This window comes from Engraulis encrasicolus, chromosome 23, assembly GCF_034702125.1.
Source record: "Engraulis encrasicolus isolate BLACKSEA-1 chromosome 23, IST_EnEncr_1.0, whole genome shotgun sequence".
NCBI lineage: Eukaryota > Metazoa > Chordata > Actinopteri > Clupeiformes > Engraulidae > Engraulis > Engraulis encrasicolus.
Window position 1 is genome coordinate 40,310,941 of NC_085879.1, and position 22,879 is coordinate 40,333,819.

General features: G+C 43.5%; 1 protein-coding gene and 1 non-coding gene across 2 annotated transcripts; both read right to left on the reverse strand.

The window, feature by feature from the left end:
• Positions 1 to 6,888: 6,888 nt before the first annotated feature.
• On the reverse strand, positions 6,889 to 6,960 carry trnae-uuc (transfer RNA glutamic acid (anticodon UUC)). The gene has a single exon. It is a non-coding gene; the product is annotated as a tRNA-Glu (tRNA).
• A 1,731-nt stretch (positions 6,961 to 8,691) lies between these two features.
• gsr (glutathione reductase) lies at positions 8,692 to 20,323 on the reverse strand. The gene is made up of 14 exons (XM_063189333.1): positions 20,133 to 20,323; positions 19,471 to 19,627; positions 18,884 to 18,910; positions 18,658 to 18,746; positions 18,049 to 18,118; positions 17,032 to 17,179; positions 15,887 to 15,941; positions 15,664 to 15,763; positions 15,454 to 15,540; positions 14,641 to 14,802; positions 14,146 to 14,257; positions 13,222 to 13,353; positions 10,611 to 10,744; positions 8,692 to 10,110 (listed from the first exon to the last, which is right to left on the reverse strand). The coding sequence occupies exons 1-14, from the start codon at positions 20,258 to 20,260 to the stop codon at positions 9,961 to 9,963; spliced, it is 1,551 nt and encodes a 516-aa protein (XP_063045403.1). The 5' UTR covers positions 20,261 to 20,323; the 3' UTR covers positions 8,692 to 9,960.
• Positions 20,324 to 22,879: the final 2,556 nt, after the last annotated feature.

A 22,879-nucleotide genomic window follows, 5' to 3' on the forward strand; every position in this document is an offset into this window, starting at 1 on the left:
TGCACACTACAGTTCCCCCCCACTGGCGTTTTAAAGAGAAACACGCCGCCACAAAAAGAAAACAAGCACACAACATTCTCACTGAAGAAGAGGAAGTTACTCTTTATGTAGACATGTCAGTGGCGCTGGTTGCCAAGGAAGAGCAACACTTCATGTTTTTTTTCTCTTCATGATGAAATGATAAAGCAGAACATCAATACAATGACAACATACCTGTAGATTATTCTAGAATTCATTGAACAGAACAGAATAGAATAGAATGTCTTTGTCATCATTATACACAGTACAATGTGATTTAAGGCAGTTCCTTAACAATGCACTTAGCGATATGTAGGCCTATAGACAATGAGCTACAATGTTGTAACATACAGTATAACACATCAGATTGGTGTGCTGTTTGCAGTGTCCTTACAAGCCTGCATTAGCATGTCCATGGAGGAGAACTGCTTGATAAGAGCGAGGCATGTCCTGTTTGTGCCGTTCACCTCAGGCTAAAAGGCACACGGGTAAACCCAACACATAACACACACACACTCATCATATGAAAACTTGAGCAGCTCCCCCTGGTGGTCAAAAGCCATGTTGACAAAAGTGGGAAAAAAGGCCACCAGCTGCATATGATCCAATGGAGAGTTAATAACATCAACATACACTGTCATACCATCGGCATACTGTGTCAGTGGCTTGTCAGCAGAAAACTGACCTCTGTTTGTACTGTCAAATCTTCTCAATAAAATGAAAAATGTGAATCACGAAAAAAATACACTGTTATCACCCTCTCCGCCAGGGCCGCTGAAAACTTTTCCCGGGGCCCAGAACAAAAATCAACCAAAAGGGCAATACATACAATGTCATGGGGGGATCCAATTCTGGTCCCCACCACCTCTCCCTGGGCCTGGGACAACTGACCCCTTTGTCTGGCCCCTTCCGACGGGCCTGCCTGCTGCACTCTCAACTCAACTCGGACTGCACCAGGACCAAATTTATCCCCGAAGAAGCAAAAAATCAGTGTCTGACATCTTTAAGTGTGTGGGAGGTAAACAGAGACATCAAGCCATTAAAGGAGGGGGTGGGGGGGGGGCTTGAAGAGAGCAAACTGATCAATAACCACACCATTAGACCATTAAGTGGCTCCGCAAACTCTCTGGACCAAACTGGAAGGAGAGAGAGAGAGAGAGAGAGAGCGAGAGAGAGAGAGAGAGAGAGAGAGAGAGAGAGAGAGAGGGGGAAAGAGCATGATCTTATACCAGCATCATGCTGACTCTGACTTCACCATTGTTGTCATTGGAGCAAGGCTGATGTGTATGTGTATATAAAGCCTGTGTAATATCATGGTCACATGCTCTCGTCATCAGCTGAGTCCGCCAGGCTGATCCTGTCTGGTGGTGTCATCGCTGTCACATGATGACTTGCTGGGATTCCATTGGCTTTACTCACGGAGTATAGCTAAACAGGACCTATGAGCACGGTGTTACTTGACCATTTACAGGGCACTCGATTCACTTTTTTCATCACCAGCCAAAAAGACTAGAGGTTGTTTATCTTAGTAGCCCAACACACACTCACCAATGGGTCAAAATGGCTAGTAAGTTTGCCAGTGGTGTTTTCTACCAGCCAAACCGAAATTTCACCAGCATTTGGCCAGTTTGCTGGTGTTAATGTAGAGCCCTAAAGTTTTGGTAAAGGACGCGCTCAACTTCTTGGAGAAAACGTCTTTGAGTGCGCAATAAAATGTAACTTATCAACTTGAGGAAGAAAAATCTGCACTCACAAACTGTGTCTCATTATTTAGTGTTTCGGCTAACAAGCCTTCATCAGTGCGTGGTACCCCGTTGTACCACGTACTGATGAAGGCTTGATAGCCGAAACGCGTTTGCTTTTTGGACATGGTGGTAATATAAATAAATAATGAGACGCAGTTTGTGAGTGCGGATTTTTCTTCCTTAATGTAGAGCCCTGACCATTTCATTCAACAGTACATTACGTTTTTATCCAAAGCGACTTACTGTACAGTTTTTTTAACAGGGTATTGGATACAGTCCTTGGAGCAAATGTGGGGTTAGGTGCCTTTGCTTAAGGGCACCTCAGCCATGAGCTGTGGTAGGGAGTGGAGATGTTACGAAAGCTGTCACAAAAAATGGCTTTTATAAAGCAAACATATATGAGCCCTCTTAGGGTGCATATCTTCTTAGTACTTCAACTTCACTTCTACTTAATTCGTCAACCACCATTTTGGATCCTTTGGTATGGTGATTATGGTGCCATATTGAGTTGCAAATAGGGGTGTGCAAAAAAACGTCATGGCAATGCATCGCGATACTTGTTTTCACGGCATCGATCTATGACAATGTACCGCGATACATATTTTCATGATATACTGCATCGATTAGTGACAATCGATTATTTAATAATAATAAAATTGAATTTGCCACTGGTTCATTTTGTTCAGTAGAGAGCAGGTAATATTTCTGTTGTAATGGAAGCTCTCTCCCAGATGCTAAAATACTTCATAAAAAAATAAATTGAATAAATTGAATAAAATGAATTGACTTGTGAATGCTACACAGCAACTGATAACTAAGCTGTGTATTTACACATTTACTGCAGGAAATATCACAAAGCATTGCAATAGTACATGAATCGCAATGTATCGGGATAGAATCGCATCGTGGCACATGTATCGTAATGTGCGTTGAATCTTGAACCCTTTGCCAATACCCACCCCTAGTTGCAAAGATTCTATTGATGTTATTCACTGAGAGGTCATTCCACCTGCGAACAGGATACCCTACTGCAAGGATGCCGGTTGAACCATCATTTTGGATCCATTGATGTGGTTGACTTATCTCTGTAGAGAAATGGTGGGGTGGCGTCCGTGCCAATGTCTTATTATCCTGAGCGTATCGCTCTGTGCGTAATTCCAAGAGCAGTATAATGAAAAGGAAGACAGGAGTCGCACACTGGAGCTGAATGCAGAATCAAAAACTGTATTAAACAAAGCTGAAAAAAGTAAATAAAACCAACAGACAAGGGACAAACGTTTCGGGTCTAGCCCATCATCAGTGTTCCCAGTTCTGTGACTTATCTCTGTAGCAGTGGCACTGTGAGTTGTAGGGTTCCTATTGAGCGGCCGTTAGACCTGTAAGCAGAGTGCTACTTGATCCACCATTCGGGGTCATTTTGACATGGGGAGCTTTGACTGTGGCAGCGTGGTTGGTTCAAGACACCTTTGGCTCCTCAAGGGGGGAAAGTCTTTATGTAATGTCAAATCGCTCCATGAACATTAGAGTTCAAAGGGAGAATAGGGTCACCGCACACATGCCATGACAATCCAGGCATGGGAGTATACTTGCTACTCAGTGTAGGAGAGAGAGAGAGAGAGAGAGAGAGAGAGAGAGAGAGAGAGAGAGAGAGAGTTGAATGCAATACAGTGGTGGAGATGGAAAGAGAGGAGTACGACAACAAGGATTTTTTTTTCTCCTAAGACCAGCTGAGTAAAGGAAAAAAGCACTCCACTTGCAATGGCTTACACAAAGCAACCACTGCACGGACAGAACGGGGGCGTATTTAGAAGCACTTCTACGGGATAATTGGTTTCAGAAGACAGAAAATTCCATCTAGTATCTGCTGTGGTGCTTGGTGGCGGGAGAGATTGGGTGGGTGGAGGCAGGCAGGGCAGCTGACGACTTAGGACTGGGACAAAATCGTCTGAAATGCATTTCAGCAATACATACAATGTGATGGTTAACCAATTCTGCCCCTGGGCCTGTGGCAACTGACTTGTTTGCCACCCTCCCTGTTGGTGGGCCTGGAGGCAGAGAAGGCAGTCAGGCAGTCAGGCAGGCAGGCAGGAGAGGGGCCGGGGGGTCTGTCTGGTGTGGAGCCAGCTGATTTCCTTTGTGGGTGGGTGGGTAGGCTAGAGCCAGGCACGCAGAGAGAGAGAGAGTTATGTAGAGTGGAGAAACTCCCCAAAGCAATAGGGGACTGTGAACAGGGCCTCTGACAGCTTTTGCCAGACCCAGGGCAAAGCCATCTGAAAGGGGCCCCCCATCCAATAAATGTAATGAAATGAAAACACACATTTTGGGGCCCACTCTCTCCGTGGGCCCAGGGATGCTGACCCTTTTGTCTCCAACCCCGTTGGCTTCCCCAACTATGAGTGTATTCCCAAGCCTGCCCCTCCCAGACAAGTAGACCACGCACGACACAGGACACACAGTGACAAATCGGAATTTTCGGCATTCGCGTCCCAGAAGAGGCAGTGTCCTAGTACACACACACACACTCACACACACACACACACACACACACACACACACACACACACACACTCACACACACACACCTCCACACTCTCCTCTGTATACAACCCCCCCATCCCCATACACACACACACACACACACACACACACACACACACACACACACACACACACACACACACACACACACACACACACACACACACACATACAAACACACACAATGACACACTCTCCTCCAAAAAATCTAAACATCTGGCAAACATTTAGATAGACGGCAGATGGGTTTGAGTGCTCATCACGTAATTTGAGATCATGCCTCTCTTGCTCAAGCCAGTACCACACACACACACACACACACACACACACACACACACACACACACACACACACACACACACACACACACACACACACACACACACAGTATGTCAGTGAAGCCCATGAGCCAAGAAACAGACACTTTAGTCCAGTGTTGCCCAACCTTTTTTGTCTTGCGTACCCCGTAAGCCTCTTAGTTGTGTCATGAGTACCCCCTAATTAATTTTCTATATCATTTTCTCTGTCCTGATGTGGCTGCTCCATACATTTGTTATAATAATAACACTTTTCCAAGTACCCCCTACAGTGTGCTCGCGTACCCCTAGTGGTACACGTACCCCTGGTTGGGAAACACTGCCTTAGTCAACACAAGTCATATGATGCACAGTGTTAGTGGTCACTAAAAACAAAAGATGTTTTCCAAGTAACTGTCTCTAGCCACACAAGGCAACACATTTGTCACACCCATACAAGCAATAAGACAGACAGACAATAGTCATGCACGAGGGAGAACATGTGCTGTATTGTGTGATTATGATGTAGGCTAGCTACAGTTTGAAGTGACATCACCGAGCAAAAGCTGGCTCTTGACACTAAAGATGTCCTATATCCGAGTATAACACTTCAATAACGTTGGTTTGGAATAAAGAGCCTCGCAAATACTCCAAGGGAAAGAATATGCACATTTAACGGGTTCTGTCGTTCCAAGCAGATGGACTCATTCTCCTCGAGACCAGCGCGCGCGCACACAAACACGCTTTGAGAGAGAGAGAGAGAGAGAGAGAGAGAGAGAGAGAGAGAGAGAGAGAGAGCGAGCGCTGCGGGCCATGTAGTCACATGCCACCCATCACACTTACAAGTGTAGTCCACAACCCATCAGAGAGCCGTACTAGAGTAGTATAGAGCAGTGGGTCAGGACCACCAGACAACGTCTAGTCATGCAGTTCTCGTAGGAACTCATGCCATAATCCCCGTGACCCAGCTACAGCCTCGCTTGTCATCATCAACATTATCATATTGACTAGCTACGTGCCCTATAGTGGTACTGAAACAACATGTTATCTACATTTGATTGTGGTCGAGTTTATCAGGCTAAAACTTCAATGTCATTTTAGAAATGTAAAAAGTTTTAACTGAGAAGATTCTTCTCCGCACTGAACTATAGGGCCTATAATAAAGTAGTAATAATAATAAAGTAAAGCAACTTACCAGGTTTTCACGTCTGCTTGTTGTGGTTTTGTCTATGAAATAGTCAAAAAGTCTTGATGTGATTCGCCATGGAGTTTAAAGGCACTACTGATGTCTCGTGCTATTCCTGGACATTTTGTAATCATCATCCATGCAGAATCCCTTGGGTCTTCTCTTCCCAAAGCAGTCGGGCTATGTTAAATAAATGTATACTCCCAAGACTTCAGAACAGGCTCTTCTATGGGACAAGCCAGCTGTGTATAGCGGCTGGCCCCACCACTTTCTCGCCGCTGACAAGGTTACACTGTTTTCAGTAAAAAGCTGAAGTGTGGGGAATTCCTAGCAGTCACATTTTCCCTTGGAACGATTGGCCAGCTCCCGCTTACACACTTAGGGAGTCGGGGATGCTTCACCAAGAAGAGAGAACAGCGATGAAGGGTATACGCTGACACTTGGGGATGCAGGAGAAGAATCGAGGGCTATGTAACCCACATAGTACATTTACAATAATATTATGTAATTGGTAACACAGTTCCACACAAAATAGGTAGTTCCCACAATTTAGGTGGTCCGTGAAGTCAAAATGCCAGTCCACACTGAAATCAGCTTTTAGAGAGGTGTATGTATCTCTTACAGGACATACATTATATTTACAGACATCTACGAAAGTTAACTATTTTACAGTCGAAAACTGACAATGACGTAATATGCGAGACGAGAAAGCATGACTTCACGGTTTGACAGCACAGGCTGCGTCTGTGAACATTTACGCACAATTGGAGACGGTCCCTAACCTTATCAACATTTTACTCCACGCCCATTCTTATTCGAGGAGTGCACATTTGATGTATTGCCTATTTGGGGAATTCGCATGCACTACCAAAAATAAATAAAAGCGATTTTTTCCCTTTTTCAAATTCAAGACTTTTTGAATGTCAAGCCCAAGAAATATCGTTACCAAGTGCCAAAGTTTCGGAACGCACGTGATAGGCCTACCCAGACTAGTAGGAAAACGTGTTCGAACATCTTCGAACATATATTGTAAAATGATATACTTCTTCCATTGACAACAGACAGAGACCACAATGTATCTCGTAGATTTGGGGAAAACATTTACTTCCCATACCGGGAGTCGAACCCGGGCCGCCTGGGTGAAAACCAGGAATCCTAACCGCTAGACCATATGGGAGTCGTGACGACAGAAGAAATATTATGGTAGACAATAGTTCTCCCTATAATTGTGACATGAATATTTTGAGTAATATCTCTGTCTAATCTGTTATTGGGATTTTAAAGAGGTAGGCCCATTGATTGTTTATTAGAAAATAATATAATCAACGTGTTGACCTTGTAATGTCAACAAAATACGAACGGTGGTGCTGACAGTAGGCTATAGGCTAACTCCATAGATTAACTAGACATAGCCTCCCTTATAGCTTTAACTACCATAGAAATGCTTACATTTGCTGTCGTCTAATGGCCCCATTGTAGTACTGTGCAATTAATGCCGAGAGGTTTATTTTTATTCGCCGTGTGTGAATCTGCATTTTACACAGGCAATTTCACCATTTCTAGACAAGTTTAATTTAAAGTTTAGTCATTAAAAAAAAACTATTACTTGTCTCCAAATTCCACATCAGACTTTATCTGAATTAACTGAAACTACTAGCAGAAGAACCATGGAAATATCATCACATACCAACTGTGCGTAATGCCAGAGCCGTTTGCGTAATGCAATTCTTTAGCGCACTCTTGCGATGAAAGTCCTTATCGCACACTAGAACTAGGGCAAACGTTGAACTGCAGAAAAAGCTGCAGTTGTGCAGTCTTGGTGGAGTGAATGCACAGTTTCTGACAAGGAAACCGTATTATCTACAGACGAACTGCAAAACAGTGATGCAATGAAACATTTTAAAGCAGTTGACCAATTGCATTTTTCGGAAACGAAAACACTGAACATAAGTGCGTCAATGGGTGCAAAAATCAGTTCGATAGGATATGGAGCTGACGTAAACATAGATGTTCCTACATGGTTTCATAAATAAAACACAAATAATTTAAATATGCCGTTATGTCTGCGTCGAATGATTACCATGCATTGTGCAGCCTACTTTGCATTGCTCCACAGATTAAGTTATGACCTCCGAAGTGCCCCGACTAGGGCCTGGTGTTTCCTGCCGCTGTTAACGACACTGAAGTATTTTTCAGTCTTGACACGCATTTACACAAATATAAAATACGACACCAATATGAAATATATACCACAATATTAAATATACAAAATGACACCTTATTCAGGCTGGTACGCACAATACCTGACCGTGACACTTGACCTACCTCTGACTGTGCGATAAATGCTACACCGCATTTGAGATAGCATCAAGCCTCTCACCATCATCTTCCCAAGGCTTTCTTAGATTTTCTCTTATTCCCATCAATTCATGCAACATTTGACAACATGGATGCCGTCCGTCTCTCATGCTTATGTCCTTCCTCCACGTGTCACAGGTAGGCTACACCCTCACGCCGTTCAGGCCTTGCACAAAGCTCTGGGACGCGCAGTATTACCATGAAAGTTACCACATACCATGGCTCTGCGTTTATTTTTTTAAACCCGTAGCCAATCAAAAATGTCCACCCATCACAACTACATTTTCCAGTAGCCTACACTGCTGTAGTCCTGGACTGGACTGAACCAAAACACATTCTGGCTCCAGTTTACAGTTGTGGAAGCTGGTGTACAGTCAGAGAATGAGCTTTATTGTTAATTTCATTTCCCCTGACGGCAAACAGAACAGACAACCATTTGGGACAAATTTGCTAACTTTTACTTTGGTGATGTGTGGGAGGTAGATCCTCCTTCAAAACTGGCTTCAAAATTCCAACTTAAGGCACCAAAAAAATAAACTTACAACACCACTGAATTGAAAACTGAATTCTGCTTTATTTTTTGTATGTAGTTTTTACAATATTTAATACAAGAGACATCAACAGTGCACAGCTGTTTATTAAAAAGAATATTTTACAATACATCACTGAAATGGTGACCGAGCTGAAACAGGGCCTTGCTTGTAAATGTGTAATAGAGAAGCTCTGTAGTTAAATATATTAACACCAGGATAAGGAAAAACTTTACATTTTGCTCTGTGCAACCACTTGACACATCACCGCCTCAGCAAACCACCTGATAAAAAAAATAAACAATGGAGTATGTCATGTTTCAAATGGGTAAAACATGCTCAGGGGGGCAGTATTCCGTCAAGTAGGTTAGCCTTGAGAATTTTCATTTGAAGAAAGCGGAAAAGGTCTGTGATGGGAGAGCTCTGTGATTTTGTTTTACTGGGAAAATAAAGGATTACGACTGTACTGCAAGAAGATATATGGTGAGACTTTAGAATAGGGTTCACGTTTTAGCCACTAACACAAGCCTATCTATTCTGCTGTCTTTATAAGAGACTAATAAGACGTGTGTTAAGGGCCTACTAGGTCTTTATAACCATTATATCATATGTATTACCGTATATGTGAATACACGCCTCACAAATGATTTAGTTAGTTTGCTTAACACCTGTCTTATACGTCACTTTATACAGACATCTCTGCCTTTGTAAATCTCTAATATGTGAACCTTAAACTAAAGTGTTACCAATTTATGATGTGTTCTGAGTTGGCTTCTCTGGTTGTCTGTGTTTGCTATTGGATTACTCAACATGGAATACTCCTCTCCACCCCCTGGGCCTACACAGGTACTTCATTCCTTTGGTCCATCTAGATGTCTCTCGCTGCTCGTACAGAAGGCACAACACAAAACTCAAGTTTACCGCGGTGTCTTATGGTCACCTTGTAGCATTAAAAAAGTGCACGTATAAATATCCACCTTCACCTAGTCTGCGCCCCATTTCTCGAAAGCGTTGTTGTTAACCGCTTACCAACTTCGTTGTTTGCCAATGGGTAATTGCATTGCAACCAACAAAGTTGCTAACGTAGATAGCAACAACGTTGTCGAGAAACAGACCCCTGTTTAGTGATGCAAGCAGGGTGTAGTGAAGGGGAGTAGAGTTGCCCCACCTAGTGGGGAGGAAAGTAGCCATATTTTGGTACCCCGGAGACCAAGGTTCGAAGCCAGGCGGGGCAACTGAACTCCCCTTCGTCACACAGGGCTTGGCAGAGAGAAGAGTGGGAGGCGAGGTTAGCGCATGGTGACAAACTCCTCGGAGGATGTCGGGTGGATGGCTATGGTGTTGTCAAAGTCGGCTTTGGTAGCGCCCATCTTGATGGCCACAGCGAACCCCTGCAGCATCTCATCGCAACCCAGACCCTGCATGTGGAGACCTACCACCTGGTGGAGGGAGAGGGAGGGAGAGAGAGAGAGAGAGACGGAGAGAGAGAGAGAGAGAGAGAGAGAGAGAGAGAGAGAGAGAGAGAGAGAAAGAGAGAGACGGAGAGAGAGAGATAGAGAAAGGCAGAGTGAAATCGAAACATTAATGACACAACACAAAGCTATTGAGAACTTAATTAATTCATACAGTTAGTAAAACTGTAATATAGTGTAAAAAAAATAAAAAAAGGCATTAGTACTACATTAAAAATGTGTAGTTCAATAGTCTGCGTCCTGTCATAGGCACCCTTAGCTGTTTATTACACCAGTATGAGGTTAACGTCTGGCAAAGCCAGTGATTCTTCAGATGCCCATCCCACATGCCGAAGCGGAAGGATTGGGTGACCAAATGTAAAGTAGCTGTCAGCAAACAATGGGACACACAGTGACTGATATTCCCCAACAGTCAAGTCTGGACTGGCCTAGATGTTGGGTCAGCGAGGTGTGGCAAACGGCCGTACCCTCTCCTGCGCTCCTGCGCAGATCAGCTTCATGACACACAGGGACTTGCGGCTGGTGATGGCGTGGTACATGGGCGTGAAGGACGTTTGGTATATTTTCAGATTGTCCTTCCCCCAGCTTTTGGTGGCCTCCTCTGTAACACAGAACATGAGAAATGAACAAAATATATACAGGGGTTGTACAAAAGTGTGTGAAGTTTCAGGACCAGCCTATTAGCAAATCTTCATTAATGGCACATTGCACCAGTAAAGTAAAGTGTGAAGGTTCAATTAGCAGGGCGAGAGCAGTTTTGCTCAAAACTTTGCCATGCACACAACATTACGGGTGACATGTCAGAGTTCTAAAAGGAGAAACTCTTGGTACGTGTGTAACTGTTGCATTTTTGACCGAGACAGCAAGTCTTTGTGATGCATCAAGAGCCACAGTATCCAAGGTAATGTCTGCATACAACCAAGAAGGATGAACCACTTCCAACAGAATTAACTGTGGATGCAAGAGGAACTAAATGACACGAAAATGACAAGTGTCTCAGTTATTTTGTCCAACCCCTGTATGTCAAAGGTGTCATCTCCAGAGGAACATACGCATCATTCTTGTTTGCTTTTAAACCCGCTTCGACTGGCCCAAATAATAAGTCATGCAGAAATATGAGTGCCTTTCGTTTTTTTTCTACTTCTCCAAAATCTGAAACCTGCATCTGAATCCTCCAACAATAACACATTCTACATTGCACACGAATGGGCAAACAACAGGTAGTGCTTTGTTGGAACACGCCTTTCCAATTTTATGTACAAACTTGGCTCCACGGCAGCACAGACGGCAGGACAGCCGTGTTTCGCTCAGGTTGCCCATCGTCTGATTTCATACGCTGTAAAAGTAGCCCTGTGAGGTCACGTGAAACCCTGCAATTACCTCCGTTCTCCACCATTAACATGTTTGATTGACCATGCATGTAATGCTATGAGTAACAAGCAGCAAGAAGACAACAGAGCACCATCTTTCTATCCAGACTACTATTAGACAAGATGGTAATGAAATCTCTTATCATATTCATCCATCATCTATTAGTAAATCTGACATTCAAAAAACTAAGACTTTAGTGATGTTTATACGCACATCTATTAACAGGTCACATTTCTATGATATTTAGGCTTCTGTTTAAAAACAAAACTTTGAATTGAATTTACAGATTAAAAAAAAAAATCATATATGCTTGTAATGTAGTGATGTTATTAAAACACCAATTTGTCGCTTCAATATGTCTAGGTTGCTGCATTTCAGCGAGCTAAGAGGGTTGACCTGAAAGGACACTTCACAGCTGAATGGGTGTGGTTAAGGTCAAGCTAATGATTTACTCAGGGTTAGTTGTGTTATTAACTTCATTGATCTGAGTACACCCTAGGCCCGTAAAACCCAGCACAGTAAACTTGACAAAAAAAGAATAATTAGTTTCTTGTTTACAGGTCCAGTGGTATACCGTTGGGTAATTTGGAACAAATTATACCACAGAAGGAGGTCTCCTATAAAGTCGTAGCAGGGCAATCATAAAAGGCACAAAACACTTTCTGAAGCAAGGGCAATTAAAAGAAGTTTTGCAAAAACAGACACACCATTTAACTTCAAGTTAACATTCTCCAAGACCGCCCATTAACTAGTCTATTAGTGTCTGCAATCTACAGACCACTGGTGTGTCTGATTATTTTGAAGACTTTGCATAAACATAATTTAATTTATCTCGTCTAATTTCTTGCGTAATCTTTTTCCTTGAAAGTATGTGCAGTGGAGTGAACATATAGTTGTCAGACATGGGTAGGCCTATGTTTGCTTTGTAGCATTTCAAAGGAGACCTTATTCACTAACATATGAAGGTAGGTGTTCATTCACACAACTAGCCCATTCATTGGCTATCCAAAGTGCAGTTGAGTCAGAGACCACAGACACTGTATTCCGGTTTGGTAAGTCAGAGCAGGCAGTAGAGCATAACCATACAGCCTGTATTTGTATAACTGTGTAACCCAATTTCACTTGGTCAAGACTGTCTAGCCTTGTCTAGACTGTTTCCAGCCATTGCATATTACTGTAGACTCCGGAGAAGTGTTGTAAGTGTTGAACCAGCGTTTAAGCCAGTATCATTAGCCATCATTAGGGTGCATGTCCATATATCATTTTCTTGTAGTGCATATACAATCTTAGCTTGCCAAAACAGTGAAGTACACATGTTATTTACCCGCATCAAATCAGTCAGATATTATATTGGTTTATGGATTTCACAGGATTTCAAAATTCAGTGTCAATATAAACTGAGCAAAGCCATTGAGCCAATTGAACATGCCACAGGCAAAAGTAATGATAAAAGAAAAGAAAAAAAAACACCAAAGCGACCACAATGAAATTAAGGTTTAGGGCAGGGGAGGGGAACCTCTTTCATTCAGTAGGCCTATGTTAATTTTTTTTTAAATGTAAACAAACGCTGCCCCCATTTAGAATAGCTCATATCTCCGAAAGGGCTTAGCCGAAAAATGTGGCATCACCGGGTACTGACAAGTCAAGGGTAGCGTGAGCAATACAACAGCATATTGAAATTGACTGAACTGGTTAAAAAACACTCACCCTCTGTGAGTCCCACGGTGCCAATGGGCGGGTGGGCAAAGACCACGGTGGGGATGTTGCTGTAGTCCACTCTGGACTCGGGCTTGTTCTCAAAGAGGCGATGGGCAAGCTTTCTGCCAGCAGCAATAGCAACTACACACAAAGGAAGACAGGAGATGAATACACCGACTGACATAACATTTCTAAAAAAAAATACTATGACTATACAGATAGTATAGTATCCGTTTCTTCAAGCAAAAGCTTTCCAGTGGTTTATCAACAGGGTGTCTAACATGATGAAAAGCACTTCTGAACTCACATTGCAATCCCTCCATGAACACTGAAATTTTGGGCTACTCTCGCTGTAGTTAAAATGGCACAGAATGAAATTTATGTCATGTAGAATAAAATCTACTAAGCGTCATCAGAGAGAATAAAAAAAAATGGAAAATAAAACTTTGATGTCGTTTTAGTATAGGGGGTCCACCAATAAAAATGGCCCCATGATTTCTTTACTTCCTGTTTCTTTGTTGGGTCATATATTGGTATAATGTGGCATCCTTCATTACCCAATGCCATACTTCCACAACAGCACTTCCACTTCAGCTACTGAATTTTAGTCAATTGGTATATACACATTTACTCAAGTGACGCTGACTCTGAAAGACACAGTGTGCTTCGAATTCTTTTTTTTTGGTTGTTCCACATAACCAAATCAATATTCCAAATTTAATATTAATCTATGGACATCAAGTCTTAAAGTCTAATGGTCTTTCATGATGAGTTCTGAGCCTTTAACCCCCTGCTCACTTACTGACACTGACAACAACTACATTATAACACATTCAGCCTTTAAGGAATAATCTACCTAAACATGTGAAAATGGAAGCCCAATGTTTGTACAATTTCTCTCATCAGAACCAGGAAATGAAGCATAATAATTACCGGGAGTTAGGAGGGCCTTGCCACACACATCTCCGACGGCATAGACACCTGGACGAGTGGTGTTCTGGAACTCATCCACCACAATGTGACCCCTCTTGTCCGTCTTCACTCCCTGTTACGCACACAATACATGGAAGTCAATTCACTGCAGTCAAAACACATACCAGAGTATTATAATTTTCAGAGTTGTAATTACAACAGCAGTACATCATATTAGAAATTGTTACACCACTGGGGAATACACACTCACACTGGTGAATTCAACTGATATCACCTATTCACCTGTGAAGCTGAGTTTGAGGCGTTTTGAACTCTGCCTAGTTATTCAACTGTACTACTACTATCTAATGAGGTAAATAAACCCTCACAGTCTGAGTCTGTGGGGTCCATTTCTTGTGTATGTTCAGAAGTCTGATGTGTCAGTAGCACGATGTGTGGGGTTTTGTTTGTTTGTGATGTCTATAAAATTTTAAAAATGAAAGAAAATCCTCTCACAATTTGGCCGAGGTTCAGGCCGGATATGTTGGGCTCTCTGCCGATGGCCCAGAGTAGGCAGTCGACGTCATCAATGGTCCCGATCGTCTCCTCCTTGGTCTCGGGGTCACAGGTGGTCAGAGTGACCTCCAGACCGTTTGGCGTTTTCTTCACCGACTTCACCTACAGCACATCAGAGACTCAAAATGAATAAGGGAGCTTTAAAAAAAAAAGGTATTTTATTAGTTAATTTGTGATAGGAAAGTGCGAGATTGGACTGGAAACGAGTGGGGAGAGAGAGAGAGAGAGAGAGAGAGAGAGAGAGAGAGAGAGAGAGAGAGAGAGAGAGAGAGAGAGAGAGAGATGAGGAAGATATGGCAAAGGACCTGGGCCGGAATCGAACCTGGGTCGTCGGCATAACTGTTCAGTGCCATAACATTAGAGCCACGGTAGGGCCAAACTGAATAAGGGAACGTGTACCCCACAGAAGCGATTCTCTGTCGCTTGAATCTCGTCGCGGCCTGTGTATTCGCCCGGTTAGAGCCACGGTAAGGCAAAAGTGAATAAGGGAATTTGTAGCCCAAAGACCTCTGCCAAGCCAGCTAGCTGAAACCATCAGCAAAACTGAATCACCTTGAGCCATGTTGCATACACGACGATACTGTCAAAATAATTCACGAATGCATTGCCGAGTTGTTAACCCCTCACCAAGCAAATGAGGTCACACACACATGCATGGTGAAAACATAATAAACATTGGCCATGACACAAGGGTCAAGGCTCAAGGCTCATGGGGTCTACAGATGAATGGATAATGGGTTAATATGTACTCACCTGCGTGTTCCTCCACAGTTCAACTCCAGACTTCTCCAGCTCTTTGGTGCAGTTTGAACTTATTAGGGAATCAAAGTTCCTTAGTACCTGTAGGAAAGAAAGAGAAAAAAAATCATTACACAAACTTTTTATTGAGCCATGAGAATCCCACTGAGCTTCGATGAGGAAAACCAAAATCAGGGAAATGAAACAAGACAAGATGGTGCTCACCTCGCCTTGCCGGATGATAATTGAGGTTTTTGAGCCCAGAGTGGAGAGGATACCAGCCATCTCCACGGCGATGTAGCCGGCCCCCACGATGACACAGCGTCTATAGGGAAATGGGAAACCAGGAGAGAGAGAGAAGTGAGACGGAGGCAGAACAAAGAACTGTGTTCTCAGAAACATGCGTCTCGAAACAAAATCTTTTCCAAAACCTGGCACTCTGACTTACTTTGGAAGAGACTCAAGTTCAAAGAATCCATCGCTGGTAATGCCAAGATTTGCACCTATGAAAAGAATCAGGAAAAAAAGATCTTCTCATTAGATTGTTTGAGTGTCTTGGCAGAGTTTGCCGCACATTGTTGCATCCTGGTCTTTTACTAGTGTAAGAGGAGTACACTTTGGAACGGGCCTATTTGAAATGCCTAGCTCAGATACAACTCCTATCAGAAATCTGTCGTAGGCAGAGGAATGTAGCAAGAAATGACCTAGTTGCAATGTTTTTGTAAATACCATCTGTAATCATAGCAATGTAGTGATATTAGTAGTAATGCTGTATTAACATTTTAGACAAGCATTCAACAGGTGGAACAGTGTGCATTAAGGGGCAGTATGTAGGATTGTGGCCAGATTAGGCATTGCAACTATGCTGCTCCTTGCAACTGTGCTGCCTATGACCAAATTTGATAGTTTAATGAATATTTACTAAGAAATAAAATAATATTTACTAGTATGGCCAAAGTACAGTATGTTTTGCGGTTAAAAATATCTACTACTGGAAATGGCGTACATGGAGGAGATCCATCTTCTTTTAATGAATGAAGTGTAATTTTCCCAGTCATAATGGATACTTACAATTTGATGGTAGTGCTCATGAAAGTATTCATGAAAAAGGTGACATTTGTGAATGAGCAGCATGAATCCTGGAAATAAACAACCACCGTGGACTCAATGATGCACTCAGGAACCTAAGTCTCGAGGGCAGTTTATGGCCCTTGAGGCCATCTTATCCGCCCCCTGACACAATTTAAATGTTATGCGGTTTCCGATTAAATATGAAATGTTTTGTAAAGAAATCTTAGAAAGTAATACAATTCAATGTTACATTTTCAGGGGACCTAGTAAAGGTGGGGTATGTTGTAAAGGTGCCCCCCTTCAATATAGTCCTAAAGTGCAGGGGGCTAATACTGGTTTGTGTTGATAGTATGGCCCTAGGAGGACTTTAGTAAAGTTCCCCAACCCCTGTTTTAGGGCTACGGTATCTCGTTAAAACATCACCACACCCCATATGAATACGGTGTTGACGTTCAGACAAGACTGTGCCAAAACATGCCAATTTCAACAGGTCATTTCTGAGAGACCTACTGGCCACCTTACCTGGTATTTCATCATCGGTGAGGACAGAGGGGCGCCCTCCAGTGGCGATGAGGATGTGCTTCGCTGTGTACTTCTTCCCTGCCACCAATACTGTGGGCTCGGCATCATCTGTGAAGCACGCTTGTCCCTCGATGGACAGTATATTGGCCTGGAGAAGGATACAAGGTAACGCTTTATTTTAGGGATACGTCTAGTACCACTAATACATACAATGTTAATGCCTGCATAAGTAACTTGCAAGGCATGTACTAAGCAAATGCTAAGGCCTACTAGGTCCTTACTAAGGTTAAATTGGTAATAAATCCCTTATTGTGCATGAACAAGACATTTGCGAATACATGCCTAACAAATGTTTGATTTTGCTTAGTACATGCCTTACAAGTTAATTATACAGGAACATTGTATGTATTAGTGCTAATAGATGTATCCCTAAAATAAAGTGTTACAGGATACAACACATGTGTCACCATCAGTATGCAATTTCAACAATTGTGGTCCAGGTGTCTAAAAGGTCTAATGCAAAAGATGTTCCCTTACTTCTCTAAACTTGCCAGGGTCAAGAAGTTTAAAAAGTGGTGGTGACGCGCTCACACTGTGGCCTAATGATTCACACAGCTTTAACTGGGTGCTGAATCCCACCTAACCCAAAAATGAATGAAGGATGCGAAGGACAGCATTTTTTGAATTTTTCTTTGTGGGCGAATAAACTAAGGACAAATCTGAGGAGTGATGCCCTTCAGGGCCAAGATGTTACATTACGCATGGTTTTGAGTTTATAATGTCACAGAGAGGGAAAAAATGGAACTATGGAAGTAACTGTTAATGTAAAATAGCTCAAGATGGCACATGACTGGATGTTAGACTCCCCCTTCATGTTCGTTTAAATACAAAATTTAAGACTAAAAATAGGAATGCCTGAAATAAGATAGAAAGAGTGGAACTGTTCCTGCAAAAGAATGTGTTTGTGAACGGGAAACACTTGAACTAATACAAGAAGAATACAAAGTTGTGTCTTGCCTTGTTGAGATTTCCCAGATAGATCTGATTCAGTCGGGCAATGTAAGCGTCCCTCTTGGTTTTGAGAGTGCTGTGGACACACACAAAGATGTCACATGTCAATTCCACTTCTCACTTCAGTGGCATTGCAACAACACCCCCACCACTGTCTTCAGCGGTGTGGTAACGGTCAGCTACAGGAAGTTAATGATGGATTGCAAGCAACCTTGGGCCACACCTCTTTCTTAGTTATCACACCACATCACCTTGACTCACACGTTGTGGGTGTGGAAGGACAAAAAAAACATTCAAAAGACCCACAATGGATTGCGAAATAGACAAGCATGGCAAAACCTGAAACTTCACGAAAAAAAAGAGAAAATGTAACTGCACAAAGAGAAGAAAAGGTCCCTCCTAATTATGCAAAGTCATCTCTACTCTCTCTCTAATCCACACACAAACACACACACACACACACACACACACACACACACACACACACACACACACACACACACACACACACACACACACACACACACACACACACACACACACACACATCAACCTGTCCAAACATGGCTGAAGCGAGAGCAGCTCTGTTGTCCCCAGTGGTGTCAGCTTACTTACTGCCAGCTGAACTGAGAGCTTCCTCCTAGGTAGCCATAGTCTGCACGATCATGGGCAATCTCTGCATGTACGGCTGCATTCCACATAACCTAGGAACATAGCAAGGAGTGAAGATAAGGTGTCTTAAAAGAGGCCAAGAGTAAGTGTATTCTATGAAGTACTGACTCTCATATGTCAGTCTATGTAACAAATGTTGAGAGTTGAAAATAAAGGGACACACAACTACCTTCTTGGGGACGCAGCCAACGTTGACCTGAATGGGTGGGGGGTGAGGAGCATATAAATACATGAAAATGGGGGTAATACTGTGCATTTTCCATTCATTCATGTCAAAGTATTAAACATGTATGTCATTCAGTGAGTGGTGCCTGTTGGGATATGTTGCCTTCCTAGATAACTAATGAATAGTCGAGTCGTGTAGCAGCCCCAAAATATCCGGAACAACTGTGCGCTCTAACCACTTAGGGGTGAAAAGTTAACACTTTTAAATAGATGACGAAGTTTACATACAACGTAAACATCTGATTTCTAAAACAACCATGCAGGCTAAGTAGACTATGGAATAGCCGACACGGGGGTTGGATTGGTGCCCACTGCTTTTACTCTGGTGAACCAAAACATTGCGCACAAAACATGTCACAAAAAGAGCGCATCTCGAGGTTTCGTAATGTGTCCATTGAACTACATGTGGTATTTATGGGGGCAACTACGGTCTGTACACAGACCTATAAAATACGAATTTCTGTTCAAAATGTTATTACATGTTAGGTTTCTCAAAGACTACATTTTTGTAACCAGGATAAGGCTACTCACGCAGGTACCTCCAAGTTTGTGGCTTTCGATCACGGCGGCAGAAGCCCCCAATTCCGCGGCTCTGCGGGCACCAGCCAGACCCCCAGATCCACCGCCTATGACCAGAAAATCGAACCGGGTGACTGTGTCAGATGAAGCCATAGTCCGACTGAGAAGTCTGCAAGAGAGCGAAAAGGATCGTCGCCGTTTAAAAAGTGACTCTTGTAATCGAGTAAACTGTACGATTATGGCCATAACCAGGAAGCCAACAGGACCGGAGGTGGTTGTTTAGAGTACTCGAATGGGAGGGACATTCCAATGAATGATGCTGAAAGCCAGTGCTTAGTCATTGTGAATTGACACAATAGTCAGTAAATCCCTGAAACAGGTTTAACAATAGTCACGGTGATGTTACTTTTACAGAACGTTACCCATCATGACTCCAGCAGCAATATCTGGTCGTGGATGCAACTTCAACATTTACAGAAATACTGCACAAGTGGCTACAAGCTGTGGTGTTTTTAATTAATTTGGGGCGGGTCACATTTCGTTGAGGGGCGCGCCAGACAAAACTCCATCCACACACATGTTCCATCTGGAGAGACAACCCAAACTGAAACGTTTAAACTTTGTGGGAAAGCGTCAAGCGGCACAGTTTCACTCTTTGCCTACTACTCACTCACCGACAGGGTATCCCCATGCACAAGGTGAAAGCAGAACGCGCGTTTCGATACATCTTTACAGCAAGGATGCAAACAGCGCGGGTCTGGCAACTGTAGCTATCCCAAATGCGCAATTTGTTACAAATCATAAACTGGACGTGTTACATTGTGATTGCGTCTCGTCTGTACAGCTTGACCACAGATGAACTTTGTGCAACGCATGGGGTGAAGGTTTCGAGAACTTCCGGTTTTGGAGTGGATCCATTCGAATTTCAATATAAAAGTCGCATCTGTTCGTCTCCCACTTGGGGAAAAAAAAGAAAATGTACAAAATGTTGACAAAAATCGTCTTTAAAAAATCGTCTAGTGGAAGAGGGGGAAAAATCTCATAAGATGGAAAATAAATAAGGCCTATCATTTGTTACGCTTGTTAGCAAATCCAAAGCTCCTAAGTGCTTTGTGCTTTAGGCCTATTCTCTAAAACATTGAACTTGATTTGCTCTGGATTTCTGAAATGTGGGAGTAAAATAGTGATTTGATGTATCACATTGGAGGGGAAAGTACCCTTTTGTCCATCTGTGGCTTAGCACAGATTAAACACCAATTGACTCGTAACTTCGCCTATCCTCTAAAAATGTTGCATCTACACAATAATACACAAACCAGGCACCCATGTTGCAAATCCAAATTATAAGGATGCACAGAGGCGCATCTTGCCACTAGGCAAGGCAGGCAGCCGCTTGGGGGCCCAAAGCCCCTTGATAGTGAATAACAGCCCATACTGTACTACAGTAGTGGTGATTTTGGTTCAAATGTTCATTCTTTTGCATTTTCGCTTGGGGCCCCACCTGACCCTAGAATCGCCTCTGTGGAGGCAATACCTAGCCCAACTCCCTGGCAGGTCAAGAGCATGACAGAGTGAGTGATGTGTCCCCTCCTGTCTGACAGCCTCTTCCATGAGAGAACCAAGGAAGGCATGTGAACCCATCATTCTCCACAGGGACTGCTTATTCCACTGTACGACGTCACACAGGACAAACACGTCGGCCAAATACAATGATGTGCCTGAGCAGACTGGACAATGACAGTCACCCCCTACAGGGCCTACACCCAGTCTTTGCCAGCCAGAGGAGCCTGTTCAGCTACAGACTCTGTGGCATCCCTTGCAAGGCAGACAGACTACGGAGGTAGAATTGGGACTCTATTCCCTCACTCAGCTTGCAGGTGCATCACAGTGGGACAAACATCACTGGAAAGGAGAGGCTGGAGCACACTGCAGCTTAGTTTTCAAGACTTTATTTTGTGCACACATCCGACCAACGATTACCAACGCTACACCTTCTTTTCGACTCTGAAGAAGGTGTAACAACACCGAAACGTTGGTCGGGTGTGTGCACGAAATAAAGTCTTGAAAACTAAGCTGCAGTGAGCTCCAGCCTCTCCTTTCCAGACTACGGAGGTCTTTTGTCCCCATGCGGGGCCATCCAGCTATTCAACACGACACAGGAGGATACACAGAAAGAGATCGTCATTGGTGACCAAAGGTGGAAAAACTGGACTGACTGGCACCTGCACACTTATCTGGACTCGTTTTTCCCTTTTATGGAGACTGCTGTGTGTGTGTGTGTGTGTGTGTGTGTGTGTGTGTTGTACTAATACGTACTTTCTAAGTACTATTATATTAGCTTAGCTATAACCGGACTGAGGACACGAGACACTGGAGACAGTCAACCATTTAATTAATGACCTTGATCACATAGATCATAACGTATATACATACAGAACCACACCCACTTCCTGTGGGGTCCTTAACCTATGGTATCTGATGAGGAACACACAGAACCTATTCAACGCTCACGTTACATCTCCCCCCTTTAGTTACTTATCCTCAAATCATTTACATTGAATATCATTCCAACATTACATCTCCCCCCTTTTGTAAATTATCACACAAATCATTTACTTTTCCATGAACTTTTCATCTTTTCTTTTTTTTTTTTCATGAACTGTTCATTTAAATCAGTTTGTTTACCTAGGGGTCGGGGTAGACTGCCCGGTTCCCCAAGCTGTGCAGGGTTTATTATGCCCTGTGTTCCAAACCACAGCTTTTGTTTTACAGGTTCAGTCTGTTTGGTGGTCGGATGGTCCGGCCCACTCTTGTCTCTGGTTGTGGAACGACCCTGATATGAGATCGGGTTCTCCTCAGGGTGCCTGAGGGCAGGTCAATGTTGAATGACCTGGGTGTCTGAGCTGGACCACTCACCGTACCTGTCTCTTTTGAGTTCTTCACCCAGACCTTTTGTCCTGGCCTGAGTGCTGGTCTTGCCTTTGTGTTGTGTCTTTTGTTGTACCAGGAGGCCTGTTGCTCTTTTACCTCCTGGTCTTTCTTTCTGAAGGCCTGCAGGTCAGGCCACGCCGGTTGAAGTTTCCCCTCGCTGACCGGCAAGGGCGTCCTGATGTTGCGGCCCATCAGCACTGGCCGGGGACGAGCCGTGCGCCAACGGAGTGGCCCTGTAGGCCATGAGCGCCTTGTGGGGATCTTCTCCCTTCTTCAGAAGCGATTTCACCGTCCTCACCGCCCTCTCAGCCTCTCCGTTACTTTGAGGGTAGCGGGGACTGCTGGTTGTGTGTACGAAGTCGTAGTCTCTGGCGAAGGCTGCAAACTCCGCTGCAGAAAATTGGGGGCCGTTGTCACTGACAACGGTCTCTGGGACACCGTGACGGCCAAAGATCGCCTTCAGCTTGCTTGTCACGTGAGCTGTGGTGGT